The sequence below is a fragment of the Charadrius vociferus genome, unplaced genomic scaffold, assembly GCF_000708025.1.
Source record: "Charadrius vociferus isolate BGI_N301 unplaced genomic scaffold, ASM70802v2 scaffold39, whole genome shotgun sequence".
NCBI classification, from domain to species: Eukaryota; Metazoa; Chordata; class Aves; order Charadriiformes; family Charadriidae; genus Charadrius; species Charadrius vociferus.
The window spans coordinates 1,881,914-1,909,100 of record NW_009650188.1 but is presented as its reverse complement, the minus strand read 5'-3'; the positions used below and the strand labels follow the sequence as shown (position 1 = coordinate 1,909,100).

The following is a 27,187-nucleotide window of genomic DNA, read 5'->3' as shown; positions in this document are numbered from 1 at the left end:
CACGTGTGTGTGTGTGTGTGTGTGTGTGTTAAAGCACAAGTTACAGGTGATAGCTGAAATTGTCTCCCTGTTGTTCTGCATGTGCGTATGTACATGCTATTCCTTCTGATCTTTTGTGTGGGTTTTTTTTTTTTTTAATTCTATGCTTTGGACTTCTCATGAAACCTTTGTTCCAATGAAAACCAAATTTCCGGTGTGCACTGAAAAATGTGTGGTTAATAACATTTATTTTTGCCTGACACAGTGAATACGCTTTTAAGAAGGGGTTTTTTTTTGGTCTTTTTTTAGACATCGTGTCAAGGTAAAATGCCCTAAAAGAGGAGTCTGAAAAGATCAGAAAGGCTTATAATTTATTGAATCTGCTGTTTCTCTGGTAATATCTGAATTTCAAATAAATGCAAAATGTCTTGAACCTGATGTTACAACTGATGCGTTCTGGATGGGGTTCTACCAACAGGCTCAAGTGTGAACTTTCACATGAGGAGAGGAAGATGAAGACTGATGGGGAAGGCTTAGCATGGTCGTACTGGTGTTCAGCTGAAATCCTTCGTGAGGAGCTCCTCCCTTGTCTGTTGGGGAAACCGAGGGACTTAAAGATGTTTCAGTGCCTCTCCTGCCCTCCAGTGTCGGGGAGCAGCCAGTACCTTCTGATTATCTTTGCTCTATGGCCTTATGATTTAAATGAGAACATTCTCTGCTTTTTATGTCCCACTTTAAATGATCAGGGTTTAACTCTAATTGGAGGACCTTTTGAAATAAAGCACTTTTTCCTCAGGAGGACAAAAGCAGTGTGCAAAGAAGGGCATGGCGGGCCGCCTACATAGGGCAGAGCTCTGCCTCTCCTCTCCTGGAGGGCAGTAACTGTTTCTTCTCCTGTTGGCCTCTTGCTCCAGATTTGCTGCTGATGAAGCATGCTGCATATTTCTCTCTTCGCTGGTCCCCCCAGTCCAGCAGCTTGCCACGATAGAGCAAAATGGACGTGGGCATTCAGTGCTGCAGCTGCAGGCAGAGGAAACACAGCGCAAGGCATCATCTACGCTGCATTTCTTGAGCCCCGCAAAATACAGTGCTCTGTGAGTTAAGGTCTGCCCTGCCACGTGTTTGTTTTAGTATATTTGGTTTCCACATTTTGTCTGAATACACAATGCAGTAAGCTTTGGGATTGAAATGTTACTTTAAAAGTTCGTGGTACCCTCCACCTTGCAGCTCCAAAGATTGAGCAATGCTGCTGCGCTCTGTTAAAGGCATAGTGCTTTTGCTCTATTGCAGAGCTCTTAAGTAACCTCCTGAATGAGCGAGGAGGGATGGGATAAGGGATTGACTTGCTCTAGTGCCTCAGGCCTGTGGCTACTGCCAGACGGGCTTGTTTGAACAAGGCAGGAATGGGTAGGAACTGTGTTTGCATTTTCTATCTTCCCTCAGCACCTTTTCTTTTTCACTCTTTGCCGGTCAGGTACTAGCAGAGGTCTTCGGAGTGCTGTTGCGAGTAGTAATTTTTACAAAAGGCATTGAAATTTAAAAGCTAAAAGGCCTTACGCAAACATCGGACTTTACCTTTTTTTTTAATTGCTGAATACGCTATGAGCATAACTTCTATGTTGTGAGCGCTTATGTTTGTGGAAAACATTCTTCTGTGCAAATTTCTGGATATTTAATTGGTGTATGCATTGTGTGGGAGTGGGTTCTTACACCATCTATCTTGCCGTGCGTACATTTAATCTGGATCCTACCTTGTCTAGGAGGAAATCCAATTAGTGTTGTTGATGGTGCTGTTAATGAAAATAGTGTTGTCCCTTTCACATTCATCCGTTTGAATTGTTCCTTTTCACATTTTCCCCTCCTGCAGATAGATATATGGCTGTATTAATTAGGAAAGCATGTCTGATACTGTTATTTCTGGCTATGGTGTTTAATTTTAAAAAAAATTACACTCCGTTTAAAGATCTGTAATTACACAGGTTAACATATGTTATGTCACATCAAAACCGTTGCCTGAATTATGAGTGGTTCAGAATGAGCGCTCAGTAAAAGCTGCAGAAGCACTTTATTAGTTTGATTTATGTGATTGCTTTGCCGTTCCTGAGTCCTGCAGCGAGGGATCTAGATATGCTCCTTCCCACCTTTGCGATACCAGGCTGGGTGCTTAGTGTAGTTAAGGTTTGAGTAGTACTTGAGAGTAAATAGTTTATCTCTAGGCACAGATTAACTCAAGTGAAAGTGAGTAGTGGGGTGGCAGCCATGCATTAGTGGTTTTAACTGGCAGGTGCTTTATTTTGCCCTGCTCAAGGATTAATGTCAAGGAGTTGATTTAATGCATATATCCATGGGTTAAACATGTTATCCGTGTTCCAGTAGGGCTACTTATCCGCAGGAAGAGAAACAAGCTGTTTGCTGGCTGTCCAAATATGGATGCAGAGAGCTGATCTTTGGAGGGATTTGGAAGATGTCTGGGGAGAAGCCACAGCGCTCCAGGGCTGAGCTGGCGGCCGCCGGGGTCTGTCCTTTACCGACAGGTGGCAGCTCCTTGTCACAAAAGAGCATCTCTTGGGAAACTAGCCCTGCCATCGCCTGGCTTTTACAGCAATGCAGGCAGCATAGACCTTTTCATTTCCTTTGTGTGTACAGGGCATTGTAAATTTGTTAAGGTAAGAATTTATAAGCATTAAGATACCTATAAGAAATGGGAAAGTACAGAAAGTGTAGCAGTATGATGAAGTTGCACAACAAAGGGTTTTCTTTGCAGTACTGCTTGTAGCATATTGCAAGATCTCCACGGAATCTGTGAGGAATTTTGCTTTCAAACAATTCTTGGAGTTTGTTTAATTCAAAGTGCATGAACAGAGCAAGGTCAACTGCATGCCAGGTCACTGAAATCTTCAAATGGAGCAAGTAGTGCAAAAAATGCTCCCTTCTCACGTGTTTACAAACACACTGATTCTTATGGTGTTCTTTGATGAACTATTTATATGATGAAGTACTTGTTTAATTTATCTCCATCCACTGTTGGTAGAGCTGCTTTCCAATAACATGGGATTGCTTTGTATGTCAAACCAAAAAGAAAAGCTTTATTTCTGCTTTAAAAGTTGAAACTTCTTAATCTTTAATTTCTCTCTAAGCAAGTTGCATGCAAGTTGTTTGCTCAGATGTATGGAATGGGAATGAAAATTGATATATAACTATGTCTCTTTTCACACCCTCCTTTCTCCCACCCCTTATTCTTTTCCTCTAAGCACTTTTCTGTCGGATGGCTTTTTTCAGTTCAGTGTGCTTAGTGAATCTGCCTTGTCTGCTCAGAGCACTTCTGCCAGGAGAATTGTGTTGGCTTTTTTTGCACGTCCTGCATTGTCTAACCGCAAAGTCCATTCACACGGTTTGAGAATGATCTGGCATCTTTTTTTCATAACAATTGGACTTGAAATAGCCTGGGGAGGAATATTTAGAGCAAAACTTGTGTGGTGTCAGAGACTGAATTCTAGGCTGCCTTGCAAAAATTTTAAATATACGCTCTTAGGACATAAACTGTTTTTAGCTCTGATTAAGCCAGAGATGTATTTACGAGCTTAGGGTAGGTTTTGTAGTTTCTGAGCTACCTTAGTTGGGATGGTGATGCGTGGTGTCCTGGATTGTGTATTTACTATCATGGAATGGTTTAGGTTGGAAAGGACCTTGAAGATCATTGAGTTCCAGCCCCCCTGCCATGGGCAGGGACACCTCCCACTAGACCAGGTTGCCCAAGGCCACGTCCAGCCTGGCCTTGAACACCTCCAGGGATGGGGCCTCAACAACCTCTCTGGGCAACCTGTGCCAGTGCCTCAGAACCCTCACAGTGAAAAACTTCTTCCTAATGTTTAATCTAAATCTACCTTCTTCCAGTTTGAAGCCATTCCCCCTCATCCTATCACTACGTGCCCTAGTAAAAAGTCCTTCCCCAGCGCTCCTGTAGGCCCCCTTTAGGTACTGGAAGGCCGCAATAAGATCTCCCCGGAGCCTTCTCTTCTCCAGGCTGACCAGCCCCAACTCTCTCAGCCTCTCCTCATAGGAGAGGTGCTCCAGCCCTCAGATCATCCTCGTGGCTCTCCTCTGGACACGCTCCAGCAGGTCCATGTCCTTATGTTGGGGACTCCAGAGCTGGATGCAGGACTCCAGGTGGGGTCTCACAAGAGTGGACTAGAGGGACAGAATCACCTCCCTTGACCTGCTGGCCACACTTCTGATGCAGCCCAGGATACAGTTGGCCTTCTGGGCTGCAATTGCAGATTGCTGGCTCATGTTGAGCTTCTGGTCAGTCAGCACACCCAGGTCCTTCTCAGGGCTGCTCTCCAGCCATTCCCCGCCCAGCCTGTATTTGTGCTTGGGATTGCCCCGACCCAGATGTAGGACCTTGCACTTGGCCTTGTTGACCTGCATGAGATTGGCTTGGGGCTTAGCTGGTTATTTGCCTGGATCTTTTACCACAGGAGAGCTGGGTTTAAGTTCTGCATCAGTGCAGGCAGGGCTAGAGTTCAGGAATTGGCGTGAAGACAGTTCATGTAAATATACGCGTGTTACCTTCATCAGGCTTGTGCTCGCTTTTCTGACTCTTGCCAATAAATGGATATTGAGATACAGTAGTACTTTAGGCTTTTAGGACAGAAAGGCTCGTTCAGGGTGAGTTACAGCGGGGCTGGAATTGAGAGGCTTCATTCTAGCTTCTGCTTAATTTACACTAATCACAGCTGCTCTGGTGAGTCCACACAGTCCAGTTTGACAGGAGTAGCTCTGATATCGCCAGTGTAATGGGAAAAGACTGACCCTGCAATAAGGGTATTGACACGGGTCGATGTGGCTTTTTGTACTGCAAGCCTGTGGCACCATTCTGTAGCTGGAGTCCATGCACCTCCCCTTCTCTGAAACAGAATCAAAGGGAAACATTAATTGCAGCAAACACTTTACAAGCAAAAAGCTTTTCTGGTAAGTGGCTATGAAATGATCTCTTCCAGAGCTCGTGTGGAGCATTCCAAGTGGGAGGAGGCCATTGAGAGCCCTGGGTAGTCGTCTTCGCTGCTCTCTTTATGACTTTGGCTAAATAATATGTCCTTCTGTGTCTCAGAAGTGAATGTAGGTGTGTACCCGTATTGCTGTATAGATTAGATAAATTCACAGTGATATTTGAAGCAAAGGCTCTAACTTGGGCTGGTATTTTAGTGATTTTTCTCCCACTGGGAGAGCAGTAAATAGTCTTAGATTGTAAAGATGGGACTGGAAATTGAGGTCACAGTATAATATGCAAGACCTTTTTTTTTTTACCTTGTTTACTTTATGCCAGGCTAAGTATTTCATAGCAAAAGTAAATTTTTTGTGCAGTTTGTGAAATAAATAATAGAGAGATCCTGTTAAAAAATGCATTGGCTGGCTTCCTTATTTTAATATTAATAAGGCAGGTTGCTACAATAAAATTAGCTCTGCATGGTGTTTGTCACTGTACTGCCAAAGCAATCGAGTCTAATGCCATTCCTTCCTGAAATGAATCCCCAGGAGAGCAGTATGTGTGCTGTTCTGAAACCTCGAACCAGGGAAGTTGGAATTGAACTGTAAATTACGGAAAATGCAGATTTTAATCTGGGAGTCCCAAGTCTGTCTTTGGCCTTGTGGCTTTCTGGCTGCTTATGTGAAGTGTTTTAATGTTGTTTACACATGCATTTTCTCTGCTGTAGTGACAGATATTCAATTGCTCAGCTCATCATGGTTATGGACAACTTGTTAATCATAGTGTATGGTTTCATAATCCAGAAACCTCTCCTGGTAGGGGCAAGACAATCTGAACCATGAAGGTACTTCGTTAGGACTGCAGCGCCTTAGGACACAGTGCCTTTTGATTTAGGGGCATGAGGCTGAAGGCATCTGAGGAAAAAGAGTGACATTGCAGTTGGCACAAAGGAGATACTGTCCGTTTTTGGGTTTTTTGTTTTTTTTTGTTTAAAAAAAGAAAAGATGAATCTGTGCCTTTAAAAGGAAAAGCCCTTTACCAGCCCTGTGCCTCTGTGATTTATAGCATGCGTTTTTCTGAGCCACAGAGCAAAGGGAAAAAAACTTGTAATCTTGATACGTTTTGTTATGTGACCAGAACAGCATTTTTGTGCTTATAAATAATATGACCACTCACTGTATTAGAGGCCCTGCCAACTCAGGTGATATTTAGGTTGAAACAAGCATCAGAGGGTTATTTGATTATGGTTATAGATACACTTCTGCTGAAATCTGCATTTAAGGCAAGATTAAACTCTCTTCATTTTACAGTTTGCATTTTTAGTTTAGGATCCAAATTGGAATTACATTCAAGTTTTGCCTGCCAACTGAATCTTTATAAGATTTTATTGAATGTGGAAGTCTGTGAAGCAGGGAAGCACATATGTTTAAATATGATCAAGGTCTATGGGTCCAAATATCTGCTTAAGTGTTTTCTTGAAAACAGTTATGCTTGAAGTAGGCTTTTTAAATTTCCACTTTAAAGAAATGTCTTGAGAATCCAACAACGGGGAGACACTTTCTTAGCTGGTGAACATGCATTCTGAATAACCAGGCCTTCGCAGTTCTGCATTATTTCTACTACTTATGATATGCTCTAGTAAAAAAATTGGAATTATGGATTGTGTTTATTGTATGTACTTTCTGTAGACTGGATGAAGTTGACAGCTCAGCCTTACTTTAAGTAAGTGCTTTACTGGCATCAGAAGTAACCCATGTTTTCCTCCCTTTTTAATTTGCAATCTGCAGGAGTCTTAGCTGAAAACAGAGAGCGAGATCTGTTTGTAAATGTGAATGATCTCTTTGTGCAAGAGGCTGGGGGAGGTGGAATTCCCTCCATGTTCCTTGGTGTCGTGTTATAGGCCAAGTCGGCTACTGGGGACCTGGGGGACCGAAGATGGGACCGACAGATGCTCCCCTCTACCCCTCTTCAAAGAGAGAGGCAGAGGAGGGAAAAAGAGATTTATGAGTTTAGAAGGAACCAAGCTACTGTAATGAAATATTAATAAAAAAATTAAAGGAAATAATGAAATATATACCAAACCGTATCAAGCTCCCAAGATGACAGTCAGCTGGCACTGGGGCAGTCCCAGGCTGGACTTGGTGACGGATGGGAACTGGGTTCCGGATCTGCATTCAGGATCAGATCAAAGGCAGATGAACAGACAGAGTCCTCCTCAGACATCGGCCATTGAAGAAAAAGAGAGAGATGACCCTTTGATCCCTCAGCTTTTATAGTGAGCATGAGGCAGATGGGATGGAATACCCTCGGTGGTCAGGTTTGGGTCACCTGACCTGTCCGCTCCTCCCCACAGATGGGACCCCACTACGCTTTTCTGCTTCCGACCCTCCAACAGGGCAAGTAACGAAGTTGGTTGGCCTTGGGTGTTACAGCAATAAGTATAAGCAAGAGCCTGTCTGCATACCATGCCTGGGCATCAGCTATATAACTGTGGCAGTTTGCTTTCACCTACAATATGCTGTTAATGACAGTAGTTAGAAGAGGCCTAGCTAAGAAGCAAGTTACTGAACTAAATTCGTCCTCAAACCAGGACACTTGGGAAGGAGATAGGACAGAAATGTCTTCCTTGCTTTATGCCATTAGCCAAGGAGAAGTTTCATCCAGAAGATGACGGTGGTGGTGGTTGGTGTTGTTTTTGTTTTGGGTTTTTTTTTGGTTTTGTTTTGTTTTTGCAGCAGAAGGAAAGTGGGACAAGGTGAACAAAAGGAAACTCTTAGCTTCTCCCTTCTTTCCAAATTACTCTAGAGAAAGGCAAAACAAGGCAAGACAGGTGGTGCAACTGTAGCTGGGAGTGCCTCTGTGGACTCCTGGCCAATGTCAGCTGGGTGATTGTTTCTTTTCCTCTATCCTGCAAGAAGGGAAATGCTGGATGGAGAAAAGAAAATACCTGGGTAAGCACAGGCCCACAATTTTGTCCCTGTATAAGGCATTGATTTACAGAATGGGGCCACCAAATACAGCTTGCAGCACTTTTGGGAAGACACTGGAGGGGCTAAGTGTGTTTTTTATGTTCTTTGACTTATTAGAATCTAGTCAAAATGTGGTTTTTCCCATCTGGGTAAAGAACATGCTTGCTGTCTCAGGAACACTGTGTCTTCCTGGGTACGGAAAATGAAAGATGGGAGAGGAGACAGCTCACCACGTCATAGCTGAGAAGCTGATATTTGTTCCAGACTTCAGTACTTGTTTAGGCTGTTCCCAGTCCTGTATTCTAAAAGATTACAATTTCTGTTTACTGCTGGAACTTCCTTCCTTTTTGGGGCATTTTTTTTCCTCTTTGGCCTATTTGCCTTGTGCGTTCTTCACTGCTGAATGATTTAAAAGTGTTGAAGCTAACTGCAAACGTTTTGGTATTCTCTTTTGCTTTTAGTGTGAAGATGATCTGCCTACCAGCCAGAAAAGCACAACTGAAGTAGCACCTGAAGATGGGCTAGAAGACAGAGTAGATGTTCGATACCTTCAGTGGTTAAATGGGAGGCTGAGGTTCCAGTGGCGGAGTTTGCACGCTCAGCACCAAGAGCAATGCAAACTTTTGCACAAGGTAAATGATTCTTCTAACTCACGATGGCATTGTTTATTATTTAAAAGCCTTGTCAGCTAGTGCTAAACGTAGAAATTATTCTCGTTTGCTAGTTCTGCATTTTCTGTAGATAAGAGTGAATTACTTTAAATATAAATACCCCCACCGTTCCCCGGTGGGGAAGAACCATGAGAAAACGAAGTATGTACAGCGTTCATGAGGTTACAATTGTTGTATTAAAGTCTGTCTTGCAGGTTGGCACATTAGTCACTTCTGCAACCATATGCTGTCTCCATTTTTCTCAGAAAATGGCCTGTAGAAGCAAGACAGAGCATTCTGGTCCCACAGACAAGAAGTAGTGATTCAGAACTATAAGCTCATCAGAAATGTGGATTCGAAGTATTAGGCATGGATATTGGAAGTAATAGCAGCAAAATAAAATGCAATTTCCCTTTTGGAAGTACTAGGGAAAACCTGAGCAGAACCCAAAATCTACCTGCTTTTAAATCAGGAATCAGTAGTGGTCTCTACATTGCTAAGATTCCAGTTCTGTTCCCATTTATGAATAATGTTTATATGCTGGTCTGAAAATCACAGACATCTGGGACCATCATGTCTGCTTAGGATGGAAACAGTCTGCAGTCCCAAAGTTGTCAGTTACGGTGACTGCAGAGACAAATTTAAAAAGAATGGTTATAAAGATAGTCCTAAAAGTTATTCAGTAATGTTTTCCCTAGGCCCCCTTTCTCCATTCATATCTCTTCAAGTAGCTTATATGGAACCACTTGGTATGATACCCAGAACCTTCACAGAAAACCTTTTGAGGCTAAGAACAGTTTTGAGAAATTTCTCCTGAAAGAACAACATTTATCAGAAAGTTGTCAGAATCAGGACAAGAGGGTTTTGAATGAAGATGCCGCCTTGGTTTTAATCCTGTGTCTGACAGAGCAATGCTGAAAACTATAATGAGGTTACATTTTGTTCTTTACATGAATTGATTGCTAGGGAAGATGTCTGATTGACAGCCCTAGGGAAAAATCAGGTGCTGTGTGTGCAGCATCTAAAATAACCTTTTGCTTCTCATTGCCCACTGTGACTGTGCTTTTCTGATCTGGGAATGAAGATAGCAATTCACCGTAAGTGCAGGTGCAGTCCTCGGCTTTTGCACTGAGGTTACAGACAGTGATGCTATTGGGAGAGGTGCCGTAGTGATATAAAACTCAAATGAAATGATTGGCATCTTCTCCCCTTGATAAGCTACCTCTGTTTAAGGTGTGCTGATTTTTATAGTAGGTGAAGCAAATATCTCCATAACTCATCATCAGTTCTGTGATTTATGTAGTACTTGGCAGTACCAAATCATTAGGCAGCTTCAATACCTCAGCTTGGAGTTAATGAGACCAAGGAAGAATTAAGAGCAGGTTGAACCTGGGGCCTCAAGTACAAACATAAATACTCTCAATGGTCCAGGTCAGGCACTGAAATGACGAAGATGTGCTGATTGGGCAACATGCTAAACTTGTTGACAGGGGAGGTGATGACCTCCTGTGGGGATTTTACTTCGAAATAAACTTGAAACTTCTTTTTCTCCTGTGGCTATCCAAGGAAAAATGTTTGCTAAAGTTAGGACTGTTACAGTCAGACAAATATAAGAGATAGGTTAGTTATGCTGCAGTTCCCTGGACCACGATTTCCAGAGTGTGGACAAATGAGCAGGAGGGAGAATGTTTCTCTGTTCATCCAGTTTCCCGAAGCTGCCATTACTGCCTTCTCCAACAGTCACCACTGGACTAAACTGAAAGCAATAAGCGGCGCTGGTGATGATTCTTACGATCAGACTATGTCCTGCAGTGTACGTAGAGGGCTGCCATCATGGATGTATACATAGGAGGATAGACAGGAGCCCAGCTCCTGCATATGTGATCACACAGTGATATGTGTGCTCAATACATATGTGCAACTGTGGGAGTTCTGTTCAGAGCTGTAATAAAGTGCAGTGCTCTGATTTATATTTTAGTCTGAATTAAAAGCAGGAAAATTGAAAGGTAAAAGTGACTTTGGAAGGGACCTCATAACAGTGCCACATTAATGTTAACATTTACAGTAACACAAAATATAACATACTTATACAATTTAACAATTGCATAAACAATAATTGTTATTTCCTGACTCTTTATAGAGAATTTTTGGCTGTGGTACTGCAATAATTTTAAAACTTTTAAACTAGTCTGCTATGTGTTAGAAGACTGAGCTGACCCAATATGACCTCTATATGAGCTGCTGCTTTTCTCATATAAACCACAAACACAGTATGCAAAAGGCTAATGAGTGTTATGTTTTTTAATTATGCTGACAGATTTACAGAGGGCTTTATCTACAAAATTATAATTATGGCTTTTACTCGCTCTGTTTAATAACTTAACAGGTTATGTGTCTCAACTGCGGAACAGTCTTATTTACTGCTGATCACGAGCTATAATTTTTGCCAAGTAGTGGCGACACTTCCACAGATTTCATTCTGACTCACACGGCTCTAAAATACCATATTCTGTATTTGGGGCTTTCTGAGAAAAACACATCACACTTGGAAAATATGTTCTTATTCAGGAGATGACTGCTTTTCCACTCTGTATTTTTTAAGTATGGATATTGCTACTGGAAGTACGAATTATATAGAGAGCATCCAGCAAGAGGCTACCAACATAGTCAAGGACTAGCTGAGTTGGGCATGACCTCCAAGAAGAGGTTGAGGGAGTCGGGCTTGTTTGCTCTGATGGAGAGGAGGCTGAGGGAGAGGTCACCTAATAGCTGCTTTCAGCTACTTGGTGGGTAGTTAAAAAGGTGGATCCACGGTCTTCTCAGCAGTACAAGAGGACAAAGGGGAAGAGGTTACTGATTATAGCTTGGAAAGTTCAGGCATATCAGAAAAATCTTCTCTGGGATGATGGGCAGCATTGGAGCAGGTCACCAGAGACACTGAATGGTCTCCATCCTCGGATGTTTCCAAGACTCGTATATACAAAGCCACAAACTGATGTTGGCGATAGTCCTTGTTAAAGCAGGGGGTAGGACTAAAGACCTCCAAAGGTCTTTTCCGTTTCTATGATTTTGTGAAAAAATTTTGAATCGCTTGGGTGATCAGGGACATGTACTTTCAGGTTAGAAGTGATGACTCATGTCTTATTGAAACAGTACTGCACTGCCTGAAGAAAGGGAAAGGGAGAAGTAGGAGGGAGATACGAGGGAGAAACAGGCAAAAATTAATGGCTGTTCTTTCTCTAAAGCACACAAACGATAACTGAAACTGATTGCTGTGTGCCCTATCTTTGCTCTCCTGCCCGGAGCCACTTAAGGTTGATGGTATGAAGTTCTGTAGTAACCAGTGTAGGTTACTGGAGAGGGAAGCCTCCCTGGAGCTACAGCCGGCCATGTGTTGGGAATTGCTTGTTCAGTGGTCTGACTGGCTGTTCTTCTTTGCCAGTTCTTCTGATGAGCTGCTTTTCAGTGACTTCAGCTCCCAGAAGGCATGTTGAAGCTTACAGACACACACATGTCCTGCTGTAGGAGGAAGATTTCCTCAGGGAAATCTTAACTTCTCTGTTGCTGAGGAATTTTGCAGCCTGAGGCTATGAGCTGTTGAATAACATTATAATGGTTTCTCAACATGGACAGGTTGGTCTGCTTTGAAAGTATAATATAGTAATACCATTATAATTCCCTCAAAATTCTCAGTGGTACATATTTACCTGATACACCTTCAAATATATGGAAGCGTGAAGGATAAATTACCATGTTAAGGCACGCCTCTTGGTTCCTTCTATTCTGTTTTTTCCTCTTTCTGTGAAGTGCTTGGGGAATATCTATCTGCCTGGTTTTTGATCCCCCTTGAATTCATAGGGGAGAGCAGTTGTTTTTAGTTAGGCTTTGAATTACCACTTTGCTTTAAGAAACGTGAATGAGAAGCCTTGCATGGTTTCAGAATAACAGGTAGGAGCCTGTGTAGTTTAAAACTGGTGTTGTTTTTTGGGCCTGTTACGTGCACTGTGCCACAATCAGCATGTGAACCGAAACAGCGGAACAAGTGAGTTTCTGCAAAACCGATGGATTTCCCGTGGGTGTTTTCAGCTGTCCTCCATCCACTAAAGACCAAGGCAGAAATCACACTTGAAATAGGGGAAGGTTAGGTCAGGTTCAGAGGTGAATTTTGTTAAGCAGGTGAATGTCTGGTTTGGTGGACTGTGGATATAAGATAGCGGGACTAAAATTATGTTAAATGGAAATCTTGATGCTAGAAGAAGAGTTTAACATAATTGGCATTATCAGATCATGGTAAAATGACAATAATGGTTGTAATATGTTTGGAAACTGTAAGAGCACAGTTGTATCCTGTCAGTCAGAATGCAGAGCAGCACTGGGAAATACCTCCTATGAATGGAGTGGTTTCTTGTGCCTCCTCTAAGAAAACCAATATAAAATGCAGTATATTCCAGTGGATTGGATTGGATTGGTTGTATCTATATATCTGATGGTTTAGTAAAAGAGTAAAGGGACAAGGACAAAGTCTCGATCTCTGAATAACAGAGGGCAGAGACTGGTGCTGGGTGATTACCTCATTGTCAGTAATTTATGAGTGAGCTAAACTGCAATTGTTAGATGCGTCTGTATCTTGGCATGAAGAATCTATCATGTTACTCTGTAAATTACTACATCGGTTAATGACATCTTTTATCTTTTTTTTTTGTGTGTCTTGAGATATTTGGTTTGAAAATCTTTGTTTTTTCCTAAAGTGAATTTGCCACTAGATCTCAGTAGGCATTCTTTAATGCAGTAGAAGTTTTTCATCTCATGCTAGTGTGTGGGAACTATGAACAAGTCCCCTTTTCATCTTCTCTTAGGTGAATTAGGCAAGCTGATCTCCCTGCAGGGTATCTAAGCTCAAGGGCGTTTAGGAATTGGTACTGGGAAGTCCCCAGAAGTGGTGCTCAGTGGGGGGCTGTGCCTGTACCCTCATGCCGAGGGGAGTGTATGGTTAAATCAGACCTGCCTCCTCCTCAGTCCATCCCGGTGCCATGCAGCAACAGCTACACATGCACTGTCTCTCACCCTCTCACCTGCTGCTTTTACCTTGGTACTGTTTCCCTTCTTAAGCCTTCTTTCATCTTCAGTATGTTGTGGTTATCAATAACAGATTGTAAAAGTGAAAATACAAATACTGGATTATTCCAGTTACAAATACTGGATTATTCAAGTATCCATCTAGTCTGGTCTCAGGGGAACACCTTATTCCTCTGTTGTTACAGCTTCAGAGTATTTGTTTTGAGCTTAAGCCAGTGATGCCGCTGCAACATACTTTTGAAGAGGGGCTGAAATTTATCCCTGATGCTGGAGGCCCAAAGGTTTGGCAGCCAGAGTTACGCAAGAATGCAGCAGGGAGAGGAGTGGCAAGTAGAAAGGAAGAACATTGTGTGGGGAGGTGCTTTTTTATTTTTAAACTCGCATAGCTCTGCACATGTGACAGATGGTTGTCACCAGAAGTGAGTTTTGGGAAAGGAACGCTAAAATATTCTGAAGTTTCGGGGAAGGGTTGATAATTACCCAGTGCCTGTCAACTTTAAAATAGTTGTCAATACCCAAGTGTATGATAAAGTTCATATTAGAATAAAGGAAGAAAAGCAGGAAACGTTCTCTGTCTTCTGGCAGAAATATTAATGAAATATGAGCGATTGTCTGACAAATGTGCACTGCTATCTTGTTTGGCAGCTGCAGTTATTACAGTAACAAAGGGATCAGCTCTGAATAGGAGGAATTGCTTTTTATTGTTCCCTTGACTAACTTGGGAAGCTTCTTCGCCAAGTAATTGATGATACCATCACCAGCGCAGCTGGGACAAGGTCCCAGTAAGTGAAAGCCAACAATATATAGCAGCAGAAGAGAAACTTACTGTAACTATGTAGCATTTTCTGCTTTAAAGGAAGAAATAAAAAATTAGGCTGAGGGTATCCTTTACCTCTGTTAAGACTTCTTCCATCTGTGTAAATGGTTTTTCCTTTTATGCTATGCACAAAAGCACATGTTGTGTAAGGAAAAAGACACTAAGACAGGATGAAGAGAGAAATCTTTCTGGTTTACTGTGGCGGCAGCAATAGCAATTCCTGCCTGTGGTTCTGGTAGCAATACCAGATGGACTATTTTGTGAGATGATTGTGGTGCATGATCATCATTTCCTGCAGGCTGTTTTAAAAAGATTTGTTGTTTTGGTGGTGATAGTTACATTTGTGCTTGTCCATTGGGAATGGGCTTGTAACCACTGGTTCACATCAGCATTTCAAGCTGTGCAGCTGTTAGATGGTAGCTAATGATATTGTTAATGATCCGGTCCTCGTACTGACAACTATCTTTTAATTTAATCTATTCCAGATCCACTTATTCACTAGTGGCTCTCATATGGACCAGATCCTTGGACATTTTTCTGTCACGGAAACAGATCTCATTAGACAACCAGAGGACTACAAGCAGGTAATGCTTCTTCTGTAATTCTCGGGTGCTTAGTATACTTTACACAAACATTGTTGAGCGGAAGACTGCACTCCCTGTAATATGTTTTTAACTTGGTTTCCCACAAAAATAAGGGCTTATATATTCAATTATCAATTTCCTCACTTATAACTTGTATTCAACAAATGGTTTCTTCCAGTTCGATAGAACATAGACACAAAGGTATTAGGCTAAGTTTTGTAAAAACTGGTAGGCTGGGAGGGGGGAGAGACTTGACTGAAAGTGCCACTGAAGAAAAGGCTTGTGGAATAAAACATTCTAGATCGGTTGGCTGACTGCTGTTGTATTCTACCAGTAACCACATCTGGGCCAGCCAGGCAGAGTGTCTGCCTGCGATCCTGCCTGAGTGGGTTGCCAGTGAGAACATGGAGAGATCCGATTTCTCTCTCCAGGAGAAGCAAAGCACATCTGATGCTAGTACTCATTAGTTGCAGAAATTGTACAAGTTGACTGCCTTTTTGCATGGTAGTAAGGGACTCTTTTTCAGAAATATTTTAGAAGCACAGAACGGTTGAGGTTGGAAGGGACTGCTGGAGGTCACCTGGTCCTAGACCCTGTTCAAGCAGAGTCACCTATAGCAGGCTGCCCATGACCACGTCCATATAGTTTTTGAATATCTGTAAGGATGGAGACTCTGCAGCTTCTCTGGGTGATCTGCTCCGTGCTCAGTCGTCCTCACAGTACAAAAAGTGTTTCCTTATGTATTCAGACAGAACGGCCGAGGACACAATGTTTATTCCAGTGTACCGTTTTACCCTTAATTATATATCTCTGCTGCTCTCAAATACTCAGTTATCATAGATGGTTCAGTTTATTATTTGGACTAGTACGATTCACTTGTTTTAATACATTTGTTTTACAAATCAGTTTGTAAAATTTCTATGTGAAACTGAAACAAGATTGAAACTTTAAGCTCAGCCCTAACAAAATCAATATTTTGCAAATTTCTGCAGTCTGCCAAAATCTGTTTACTCAAAGAAGATATTCTTTCTGCTGCTACCTTAAGAACAGAAGTGCGCATTTTAAATACTGCACACAAAGAAATTCAGAAAAGTAGATTTGAAGGTGGGAGATAGTATTATGTTCAAACCCCCTAAAGTAAAGTGCACGTTTATCTTTCATTACTGAGCATTCCTTGGAGGAACAGTTCACATCCAGCCTCTTGATAAGGTTCAGCTGTTTAGAACATTTTCCTGGAAAATTATTGTTGTTCTAGAGCAAATGGCTAAGTCAGCTTGAGACTTTTTTTTTTTTCATTCCTGCTTCACAGTTCCCCTCCTGTGGTTTGCTCAGCAGCTCAGAACACACAGCAGCACAGTCCTCTGAAGCCCATACTTTACAGTCTCCCAGAGCTTAGCAAATGTCCAGAAAGGTCTGGTGAGCTAATACTAGAAACTTCCAGCTGTGTAGAAGGACTTTCCAACTACCTTTTTCCAAAGCCTTACCCTGACTATGTCACTGATCTGTAACAGTAAAGCATAATGATATTCTAATAAAGCCTATTTGGTTGTGCTGTTAACAAATCATTCCGGGAGTTTTCTTTCTTGCACGCTGCTCCCCTTCCTTGGATGTCTGTTTCAGGTGTGGTGTTCAGTGGAGGTTCAGGATAAAATGGAAAGAATCTTCTTGTATTTTAAACATTGTGGTTAGGTAAAGTGCTATAGTCAAGAAGGTTTAGTGGGTAGCTATGTTGCTTGGTTAAAATCTGTGGAGGCTACATTCCACCTTTTCCACGCTTAAACAGCAAATATGTGAAACAAGGGACACCCCTTCAAAATAAGGGTGATCACTGACAAGGCCAGAAGAAGGGTGGCAGAAGATGTTTTCTTCAACTAAACTATGAGTGGCTTGCAGTCTTCATCTCCAGTTTCTGGGCTGTAACAGGCGCAATCCCAAACAGGCTCCAGCTTCAGTGCATGCGTGTTGTAAATTCTTTTCTTATGTCACTTACTGCTTGGATTGGTGCAAAATTGGAATTGTTTGTCAGCATAATCAGCAGTGAAATTCTTAACCTCTTGAAGCTCTTGAACCAAGGAAAGGGCTTACTCTAAGCTGCCGTCTTGTGCTTGGTTCTAAAATAAACAGGAAAAATGGTAGGAAATAATCACTACACTTCAGTATACGTATTTTCGAGAGACTTAAAATTCTTATTGTCATCATTTGAGCAACCTCTGTAGTTTTTGTCTCCTCTTACCCTTATTTCCCAAAAGCAACTTCCAGAAGTCATATGCTCAGTATGTATGAATAGCCCAATATAACAAGGTTGTATGGACTTGAAAAGGCAAGGCTGTTTCAAGTGTTTGTTTTCCAGATGGATATAATACTCGGTATGCAAAGTGATGCTTCTTTGGAAAATGTAATAAAACCCCTCTAATTTTCAAATATCTTGATAAGATTAAATAAATTATGCATATTTGAATAGCTTGGTTTTCAAATATTGGTGCAGATGGCAGCACTCTGCCAAATGTTTTTTTCCAAAAACTGTGAAATAATTTTTTCTTTTTAAGTAATGTGACATTTCTGTTAATGTTACCTCGAATAACAACCTGCTGCATGGATCAATAAAAAGAGCAAGCACGTCAATATGTCTTACTGTAATGCACCCGGGTTGGTGGATGGTGTTATGAATTCCTTCTCGTGTTAGTCATCCTTCAAAGGATAGAAATGCAAAGTGGATCGAAGTGTCAAAAATTAGTTATCACAGAAAGGACATTGGACTGTTTTTATTGAAGTCTGGAGTTAATTATTTTCATCAAAAATATCCGGAGAGATAAGTTGCTCTGACCTGTAATAAAACAAGATGTTTAGTCTGACAGGAAAAGCGTGATAGGATACATATAGCTGTGAAGTTAAATAATAGGTTAGGAAATGGAAAAATCACGCTACTGCTTTTCTATAGAAGTTGCACGTTAACTTGTTTAAAATGTTCTTCCCTTGGATTTCTGACTATAAAACTCTTTTAGTGCTTTTATGTACAGGGATTTTACTGGACATGATTATTCTTTGATCATCATAAATGTCTTTGTCAGATTCATAGAGCTGGAAGTTTTCCAAGTGTAATAGTTTTAATTATGTTTTTCTCTAGTGAGGCATGATCAAAATTCCAACTTTTCCTGCGGTTTGGCTTGGCTGTGGTTATATATGTGTGTGGCTGTGGGTTGCAGGTCACTGCTGTGCTTAGTTCCTGTGCTGCCCAGGGGTGTCATTGAACGGGAGGTGACATTATTTCAGCTGGTGTTCAATTTCCAGTTGAAGTACGTGTGCACGCTCATGTTAGCTCTTGCCCTCTATGCGTATGTCCTTTCTTTCCCAAGATGCTGTCATGTCTTTTTGAGCACTCCCTGTCTTGCGGAGCGTTGCATGAGAAATACGCTGGTGGTCCTTTTCTCAGCGGAAGCGCCTCAGTCAGCGGTGATGGTTATGGAGCCATTTGCCTGCTAGGCCGTGCTACAGCGTGCAAATTGGGGACAATTACGAGCATGGCAGCATACAACAGCCTGTGCATTGCTAGGAGCTTGGACGGTCATTGTATCTTTTTTTGAAAACCTCTTGATATATCACCTAAAGTGTGCTAGAACATAGTCTAGTGCATTTTGAATGTCTTGTGTTTTGGTACATTTTCCAAGCTGCGTCAGTACTGTTTGCTTTTAAACACTTCCTTAGAGTGACCCGGGGGGCTGCTGTTATTTGCCAGCCTGAAATATCTCGGGGCAGAAATGGAGTTCTGGTCTCTGGCACTGTGGCTAAAATAGTTTGGGAACGTACTGGGGAGAGCATGCAGGAGATGTGGCTAAGGGTTGATAACATCTGCCCCAAACTCTTCAGAGCAGTATGGTCTATCTGTGAGGAGGCAGTCACATTCCTCTTGCAACTATGAGGACAATGGTTGTGATGTGAGACCGACTGGGTAGTTTTTCATCATCACGAGCATAATATAATCCCATTTTTGTCTCTGAAGCCTGTTTACCTTAATTCTGCATTGCAGTGTGACCAGTTTTGATGTCTTACCTTGATCTCGAAAAATGTATGTTGCACTTCAGAGTCGTTAAATTAACGTTCTCATCAAATCGTTACCACACAGAGATCAATGAACTCTGAAGAAAAGCAGCCCAGTCCTTCAGTTTCTTCTGTCTCTTAGACTGCTTTATATGTGGAATTAATCTTGCTGGTTTTGTGATTAGCAGAGATTAAAAGTTGTAGTCAGAACTCAGGTCATTGGTACAATGCTGGCAGTGCTCGAGTGATCATTGAAATTGTAATGAGTAGAGATGACACCTTTAAATGCCAGTAGATCAATTTACTGAGTGTGACAGCAAATAAATAATTCAGCTGTCTGCCAGATGGACATGCAGAGAAAATCGTAGAACTTGGGTGTGAAGACCTAATAACTTTGTTTCAGAATTTTATGAAAAATCTTTATACTTGCTGAGCACACATTTTAAAGGGAATTTCTTTGGCTTAAGGAATTAAGGTCCTTGGTAGCAAGTAAATAAGAGCAAACAAATAGTCAGTCTGACTTTGCTTGCATTAGGTATGGTCAATTCCACGTCCATAAAAAATTCAGGTGAGCTTTAGCTCTCCAAGCAGCAGGGATTGGGTGGGATGGGCATAGCATTGATCTGCTTTCTGGGCTGTTCATGTGTGAGGGAAGGAAGCCAATGTACAGTATGTGTATTGCTTCCTTCAGTCAGATGGGACTCCATGATTTCTTATTGGGGCATTCAGGGGTAAATGATGAAGTTGTAAGATAAGTTGATTGTGGACCCTAAATCTCGTGGCAGTTTGCATTTAAAACATCTGTCCCAGATGGCTGTTAACAGATGGGTGACACAACAGGTTTATTCTCTGTGAGTAATAGCCCATGGTTTGAATTCGTGCAAAGCACTAAAGAGCTTCTGTTCTTTTCAGAAGAACACTCAGATTAGGAGCATTAGGAACTGATAGGCTTTGAATTTTCAAAAACGTTGAACATGCATTTACTAGTTACTTTGCATGAAATTTGAGTCTTCAGTTTGTATCATGTGCACTCACATGTGGGCTTGTGCATTTCTTGCATAAAGTCATCCTGATTTGCTGAAGTATTTTATCTACATAGGCTTGTTAAACAGTAAGATCAACCAGTATATTCAGTGCACAAACACCATGTGACAGTTTTTGCTCTGTTTCTGTCCAAGTGACAGCACCACCTCGTGGAATGTATGTGAAGGCAGAGCAGCAAAAATGAAGTCCATTATCTAATACAAGTTATTCAGCTGGTTACTGCATACTTGCCATGGTATTGCATTATCTCCAGAAACGGATCCTAAGTTGCTGACCGACTTGGATGAAAATGGAATAACTATGGCAGGGTAATTCCAGCTGCTGAGTGCCGGGCTATATTTGGTGTCCTTGTGCTGGTTGTTTGGGACTTCATGGAATGTTCCTGGTGGTGACAGATGCTGCAGGCAGGGGCTAAATGAAAATAAACAGTTAAAACCCTGCTGCTAAGCTTGACACTGTGTCACATTACTGATTTGACACAGGCCTGTGCTAGTATGCAGTATTTCTGTAATCAACCTTGTTATGGTCTTGTATGGCAGGGGTGAAGGATATGTAGCCTTATTTGAATTTCAAAGAGCCTGCTAGGGGACCATCTGATATTTTATGATGTCCTTCCATCTGTTGTACAAGAAACAGTTGAAGCAACGCATTTTTCAGAGTGTAGGTACCAATGGAAAAAAAAAATCACATTCATGCTATAGTCTGTGATGCTGTGGTGTAGTAGATTAATTCAGGAAGTAAAAGCTTGTACTGCATGCAAATTGCAGAAAAAAGATTTGTTCTTTCCTGAAAAAATGACCTTGAGCTTCAAGGACAAGCTGCCTTCATTGGTATAAATTGTCGTAGATTCATTATCTTCTGTGATGCTCTGGCAACTAATTCTGTTTGATCTGGTCCTCAGCTTTTTTATGTTCATTGCTTCATTCCCTTGGTAAAAAACATAGTTCTGTCATTTCTATCATGGAACAGGATTAGTATTTCATGTTGTAACTACCATTCTAATTAAGGACAGCTTTACATATTTGTCATCGCGTTTCAGTTTCTTGAAAGGAAAAATACTTGAAATTTCTCAAGTAGACCCTGCATAAAAAATGCAGCATAAAGTTCAAGAGTAATTGCATCAGGGCTTGTGAGTATTTGTCAAAATGTGCGGGTTTTTTGTTTTGGATTTTTTTCCTGTGCATGTTCTGTCTGAAATCTCTCCTTGGACAGTCTTGACTCCACAGAAATCATCGTGAAGATTATTTTACTAGGTGTTTTGCTAGGCTCTGTGTGAGCTCTTCATAGAGAGATTGTAGCATGAACCAATTTTCAAGGTGGGGAGAGACCATGTTGCTGTGAATGAGAGCAGAAAGGTGGAGAATAATCTTCCCCAAAAGAATACAAAGGTCTGTGACACAGTTCTTGGAGCAATAGAAGAGACAGCCAAGACCCAAAGGATCTAAACACAATGAGATTTTAGCCTTACTCTACGCACTGCCAGAATAAACTTAGTTTGAATCAGTAATGACTTCTGACCATTTACTAAATCTGCTTACAAGGCTTCAGATGACCAGAATATTTGGATTCTGGCATTGTTGAATATTCAGAACAAGTAAGCTGATAGATTCTGTAGCGAGAACAATTTGTGTTTTTCTTTTCCTTTTACAGAACTTTTTAAAGGTACAGGTTTTTCTAACCCAACACATCAAAATTTTTACCTGTTTTTAAACAAGTTTGTTTTTCATTGATGATTGCTGCTGGGTGCATCTTAAACAAGTTCTTTAATGATGAAATGAGAAGAAGTTGTAGAACTGCTGACCTTTAATAAATTTCAGGGTTCACCAGTGAATTGTATGTTAGACACATGGACACCCATGTTTTGAAAAGGTCAATTATGACAAGTTTTTTGAATTTGCATAATTACGCCCGCCATAGCACTTTGAATAAAAATAGCAAATGCTTTGCCCTTTTAAAGTATTCAGATTTTCCTGTCTTCCTGTATTTAACTTGCTTTTACTAAACCATTCTAACATTATTCATTGAAGAACACGGGGAACATGGATTGGCTGTGTTAGGAGCTGCAGGCTGGGAGCAGAAGGAGGGCTCTGGACAGACAGAGAAAAGGGGTAGGATGGACAGCGAAGACCCTCTTTGCTTTGGCTCTTGTTCAGTGAAGTCAGGAGTTGGAAGACACCCCTGGACAAAAGGCCTACGCGAGAGCAGTGGGGAGGCAAGGTGCCTCTGGTGATGTGAAAGAATTCAGACTATCTGGGTGAAAAGAGACTGGGTGAGGCACTGAAGAGAGGTCGCAGCAGGAGGGGCTGAATATGGACAGAAAGGTCAAGACTGAAGAGGAGACTTAGGACAGGAAGCCGTGAATGGGAAGATGAGCCTACCTAGAGATTTGAATCACTGTTTCGCTCCCTGCTGTATTCTGAGAAATTTCCTACCTGGAGGAAAATGTCATTGCCCTCCAGCGATGGTCCAGTGGACAACCAATAGACCTGTGGACAACCTACTACTGCTGCTGGTTAGCTGACCCAAGAGACTGATCCTGCAGATAAGCAATGGGGATCTCTCCTCCTGCAGGAGGAATTTTCAAAAGTATCTTATTAAAAAGACCAAAGAAATTAATAGTCTAAATTGGAGTAAGATGATGCAGTGTAACATTAGTAGTATTACTTTAGGTATGTCGATTAGGATATTTTATCCTAGAACCATTGTATCATTCAGAGTGTGGAACGCCTTGTTTCTGAGTCAGAGCTGTGGTGAAGAAAGTGGTTGATGAAGGTGAAGAAGTAAGCAGTAACAGTGGGAGAATTGTTGGAAGAGGAAGGAAACCTTAATAACCAAGGCAGCAGAGCTTTGTCCTGGAGAGCTGCAGTACTTCTCTGCCTTTGGGTTCTCAGGTTTGTCGCCGGCAAGTTGACTTAAACTAGACTTTCCATGGTGGGCTGCTGATGGAATGTTTCCCATTTTTTGTGTGTCCAATTTGATGCTCAGGGATCTGATTTGTGGAAATGTTGGGCGTTCCTAGCTGCTACTGAACTTGGTGGGACCTCTGCCCTTCACGAGTCAGCAGTGCAGGTAGCATCATCTAGAAATGTCAGATTTAACCCCAGATGGTATAGTAGGTCCTTGCAGCATACTGCTCTGCTGAAGTATTTGGCTGGATCCTAGAGTCAGTGGAGTGGTGTGTGTTAACACAACCTGGGCCAGCTGCCTGGTTTCTTCCACTAGAGCTCGTCAGCTGAGGCAGTGTGCCATGGCTACCTTGCCTCAGGAACTAACTCAATGAAAACTACCTAAAGCATCTCTGCAAGTTGTTGAGTTGTGCTGGGTAGATGTATCCATGAAGTGCTTTACAGTAATTTTTAAATTCTCTGAAAATAGGGTCTCAGTAGTCTCAGTTAAGGCATCCAAAAGAAATGGAAGCATTTAACTTTCACCTCTCTGCTTTCATTTCCCATTTGTGAAATGACAATAATACTATCATCTCATCTCACATGGGTCATTAGGAAAGATAACTTGTTTATGTGGAAGATAAAAATTCTGTCTTCAGAACAGGATTTGAATGATGTATGGCAAATAAGTCCGTGGCTTTCCTCTGAAGAATACAGGGAATAATATGCAATTTAAAAGGAAAAGGAATAGCTTGTGGAGTGAGCACCAGACATTTTGTGCCCTTGGGGAGACAGATTCTGAAGGGAAATATTTTGGTCATGTAATTCTAGACCTTATACACATGGGATGGTCACATTAGTGTTGTTTAGGCAGCTTGAATTCTGGCAGTTCTTAACTTCGAATGCTTCAGTTTCCAACCTTAGCAGTTACCTTACTGGATTGTGCGTTAAAAGTGTTAACACATACTTACTGCCATGTGCTCTGAACAGCACTGCCAGTCAAAACCAATGCCCCCCCCCCCGTTAAATTACTTAATGTTTTGTGGTGGTGTTCTAAATTACTTAATGTTTTGTGGTGTTGTTCCAGCCACAGTTACTTTAAACGTTTTACATGCATGGTAGTCGGATTGGTGAGAACTAACATGGGAGCTGACATACTAATATTGCAGAGGAGAGCAGATCTGATAACATACTGAATTATATATGGGGCTCCAGCGCCTAAATGCAGGAGGCCTGGAGGCTCACACAAGAAGGCTTGAGGGAGCTGAATGATCCAGAGTACTTGATTTTTGGTGGTGGTTGTTCAAAGAAGAAAGAGTGGAGGCTGTAAGGATGGATTTAATATGAAGGTCACCTGCAGGCTCAAACAAAACACAGCCTCTGGGCTGCTGTGTGATGAGCAGGGTCAGGAGCGTGGCAGTGATACTTGGGACACGGTCAGAAAGCCAGTTCAGACCAGCCAAGAATCCTGCCCTGTCCTAGACTACTGCTTTTCCCTTGGTGCCCTGATATTGGTAAGCTGAAAGATGGAGCAAGAACTGGCTTCAGACCCCCATGGGTTATGTTGGTTCAAAGATATTTTTTTTTTTTTTTCTCTGTAGATATCTCTAGTTTAGTCTTTTGGTGGTGTGATGTCAGGAGGAGAGTGCCTGCTGCGGCGCTGTGCACAGTGAAATCCGCTGCACTGGGACACGTAGAGTTTCAGAGCCTGCAGGGAAGATGAATTGTATTGGGAAACCCACATTTTCCTTGTTGGATGTTAGGATGTTCAGCACAATATACTAAAGCATTTTGGTCCTCTTAGCGGGACTGCCTCGGTCACCTTTAAAATGCAGAATACTTGCTACTTACTGTTGTTTTGCTGGGAGAAGGCTCTGTTGGTTTGAAGCTCGGTACACGGAAGGTTATTGAAATTGGGAAAAGCTGTTGTATTTGGTTTCTTCTGGCTGTGTACATGAGAACCCCTCCTTACAATTACTGGAGCAGCAGTGGATACTGTCTTACAAATGGGGTGATTTGGTGGTTGTTATGTATTTCCTGTAGAGTAGGAGAGTGGCTACTGAGAAAACGATTTAAAAATGAAATAAAAAAACCCCTCTCAGTGATTCAGATGTCATTTTCCTTTTCACATTTCATCACAAGGAAAGAATAAGCACTAAGAAAGCAAAGAAACTGTCAGTGACAGCATGTGCTGCCTACCCCGTGCTGCGTGGCAGGAACAAAGAATTTTATTCCTGCCTTTTTTTAATGATTCCCTCTACAGAAGCAGAGGGTAGTCTGCCATGTCATTTTCCTTCTGAAATACTGTAGGCAATTGGTTTTCAGTTCATTTGCTGACATTTATCACATAAAACATGGTTTGCTACAGTAGTTATTAAAACCTGTTGGAAACAGTGGATCAGGTACTCATTTGCAAAAATGAGGCAGAGCAGATGCAACCCTTGTCATCCATATAAAATCAGGAAGAATTACAGAGGTCAAATGGCTTCAAAGCTGCTTTTAGACAGCGTCTACTTGTAGCTGAGTTCTTGATCCTTCTTAAGAAAGTGAAAGGCTCTGGCCAGCTGTGTGCTGTAGAAGCAAGAGCAAGCAAATTGTGCAAGATAATGTATATTGGTATTTCTAAGGCAGATTCAAGGCAATTTCAGAAGGCATGACTTTGGAAAAAAGTTAAATATAAATGACTTGCCTTTGGATGCTTTGTGTGGTCTCCTGTTGGGGCAGACAGTGGACCAGTTGTCTTGGGTGAGGAATTCCTCTCCTAACTTCCCTGGTCGTCTTTGTACTGCTGCTGGAGGTTTTACCCCCTCCAGAAGCAGTGGGGCTTGGTTTCCAGATCCTCTCTGGAAGATGGACAAAGACTATCCAGAGCCAAGAAGCAGCTGGAAGTCAGGGTGGAAGTTTGGGGTCGATGACGGGAGAAGGGATGAATGGGTACCCGTGGGAGAGTTAATTTAGGGAGGTTGGAGAGGCTAGAAACGTATAGAGTGACTCTTCCTCATGCTGTAGAAAGAAAGAAAGAAACCTCTGCAGGAGCTAAACTGCTTTAAATCTCAAAGAATGAATATGATCAAAACAATCTCCTCTGTTGCTCCTTCCCTGCAACTGTCTGTGGCGTCAGATGGTTTTCTGCTCATCTGATGCCCGCTGTTACTGGCTGGTTCAGTTCCGCCTGCTCTGGGACAAGCACTTTCCACCTCTGTGGTCCTCTCAGATCCTGCTGGTGGTTCCCTTTCAAAGCAGCGTGGAGTATCCCATCCCAGAAGGAGGCAGAGACACATAATTAAAGAACTTTCAGAAAGGCAGATAGGGACAGAGAATGTGCCTGTGTTTATGTATCACTAACAGAAAATCCTGATATCCCGATAGACAGGTTAGTTAAGGATAGGTTGGATAAGTGAGTGGAAAATTGTTTGGGCCACGGAATTCAAATTGGTGTCTGGTTGTTAGTGGTATCCCTCTGGGATCAGCTTTTGGGTCAGTACTGTTAAACATCATATTCATGGCTTGAACGATGGGATGGAGCACACCACCAGCAAGTATGCAGACCAAATTGGGCATAGTAGTGAATAATAACACTGGAGGGCAGCGCTGCTGTTCAGGGGGACCGAGAAGGACTGGAGAAACGAGCTGAGAGGAGCCTTAGGAATCTCAGTAAAAGCTAGCGCAAAGGCGTGCATCTGGGATGGAGTAACCCCTTGCGATGGTTCGGACTGGGAGCTGACTGCTTAGTAACCAGCTTTGCAAAAAAGACCAACCCCTGGGGATCTAGATGGACAAAAACTTGCCCAGGAGCCAGTAGTGAGCCCAGGCAGCAAAGGCTGACTGCATCCCAGGCTGTGTTAGCAGGAGTGCAGCCGGCAGGGCGAAGGAAGGGATCCTCTCCCTGTGTTGAGTCTGAGTGCAAGGTGTCCAGTTTGGGCTCCCCAGCACAAAGACAACGGCATACAGGAGCAAGTCCAGTAAGGCCACCGAAGTGGCCAAGGCTGGAGCATGGGTCAGGCTCTTCTTAAAGCTGCACTGGGACAGTAGAAGAGGCAACAGACACAAGTTGGAACACGAGAAATCCTGGCCAGATACAAGGGCAAAAAAATGCCATGAGGGTGGTCAAACTCTGGAACCAGATCCTGGAGAAGGGATGACGTGTCTGTTGTTGATGTT

General features: G+C 42.1%; 1 protein-coding gene across 1 annotated transcript in view; it reads left to right on the top strand.

The window, feature by feature from the left end:
- Positions 1–27,187, top strand: part of LOC104293381 (chromosome unknown open reading frame, human C14orf80) — an 86,102-nt gene that overhangs the window by 22,413 nt on the left and 36,502 nt on the right. Inside the window, exons 4-5 of the mRNA XM_009892887.1 lie at positions 8,397–8,567; positions 14,964–15,062. Of these exons, the coding sequence (XP_009891189.1) occupies positions 8,397–8,567; positions 14,964–15,062 (270 nt within the window). The remainder of the gene's footprint in view (positions 1–8,396; positions 8,568–14,963; positions 15,063–27,187) is intronic.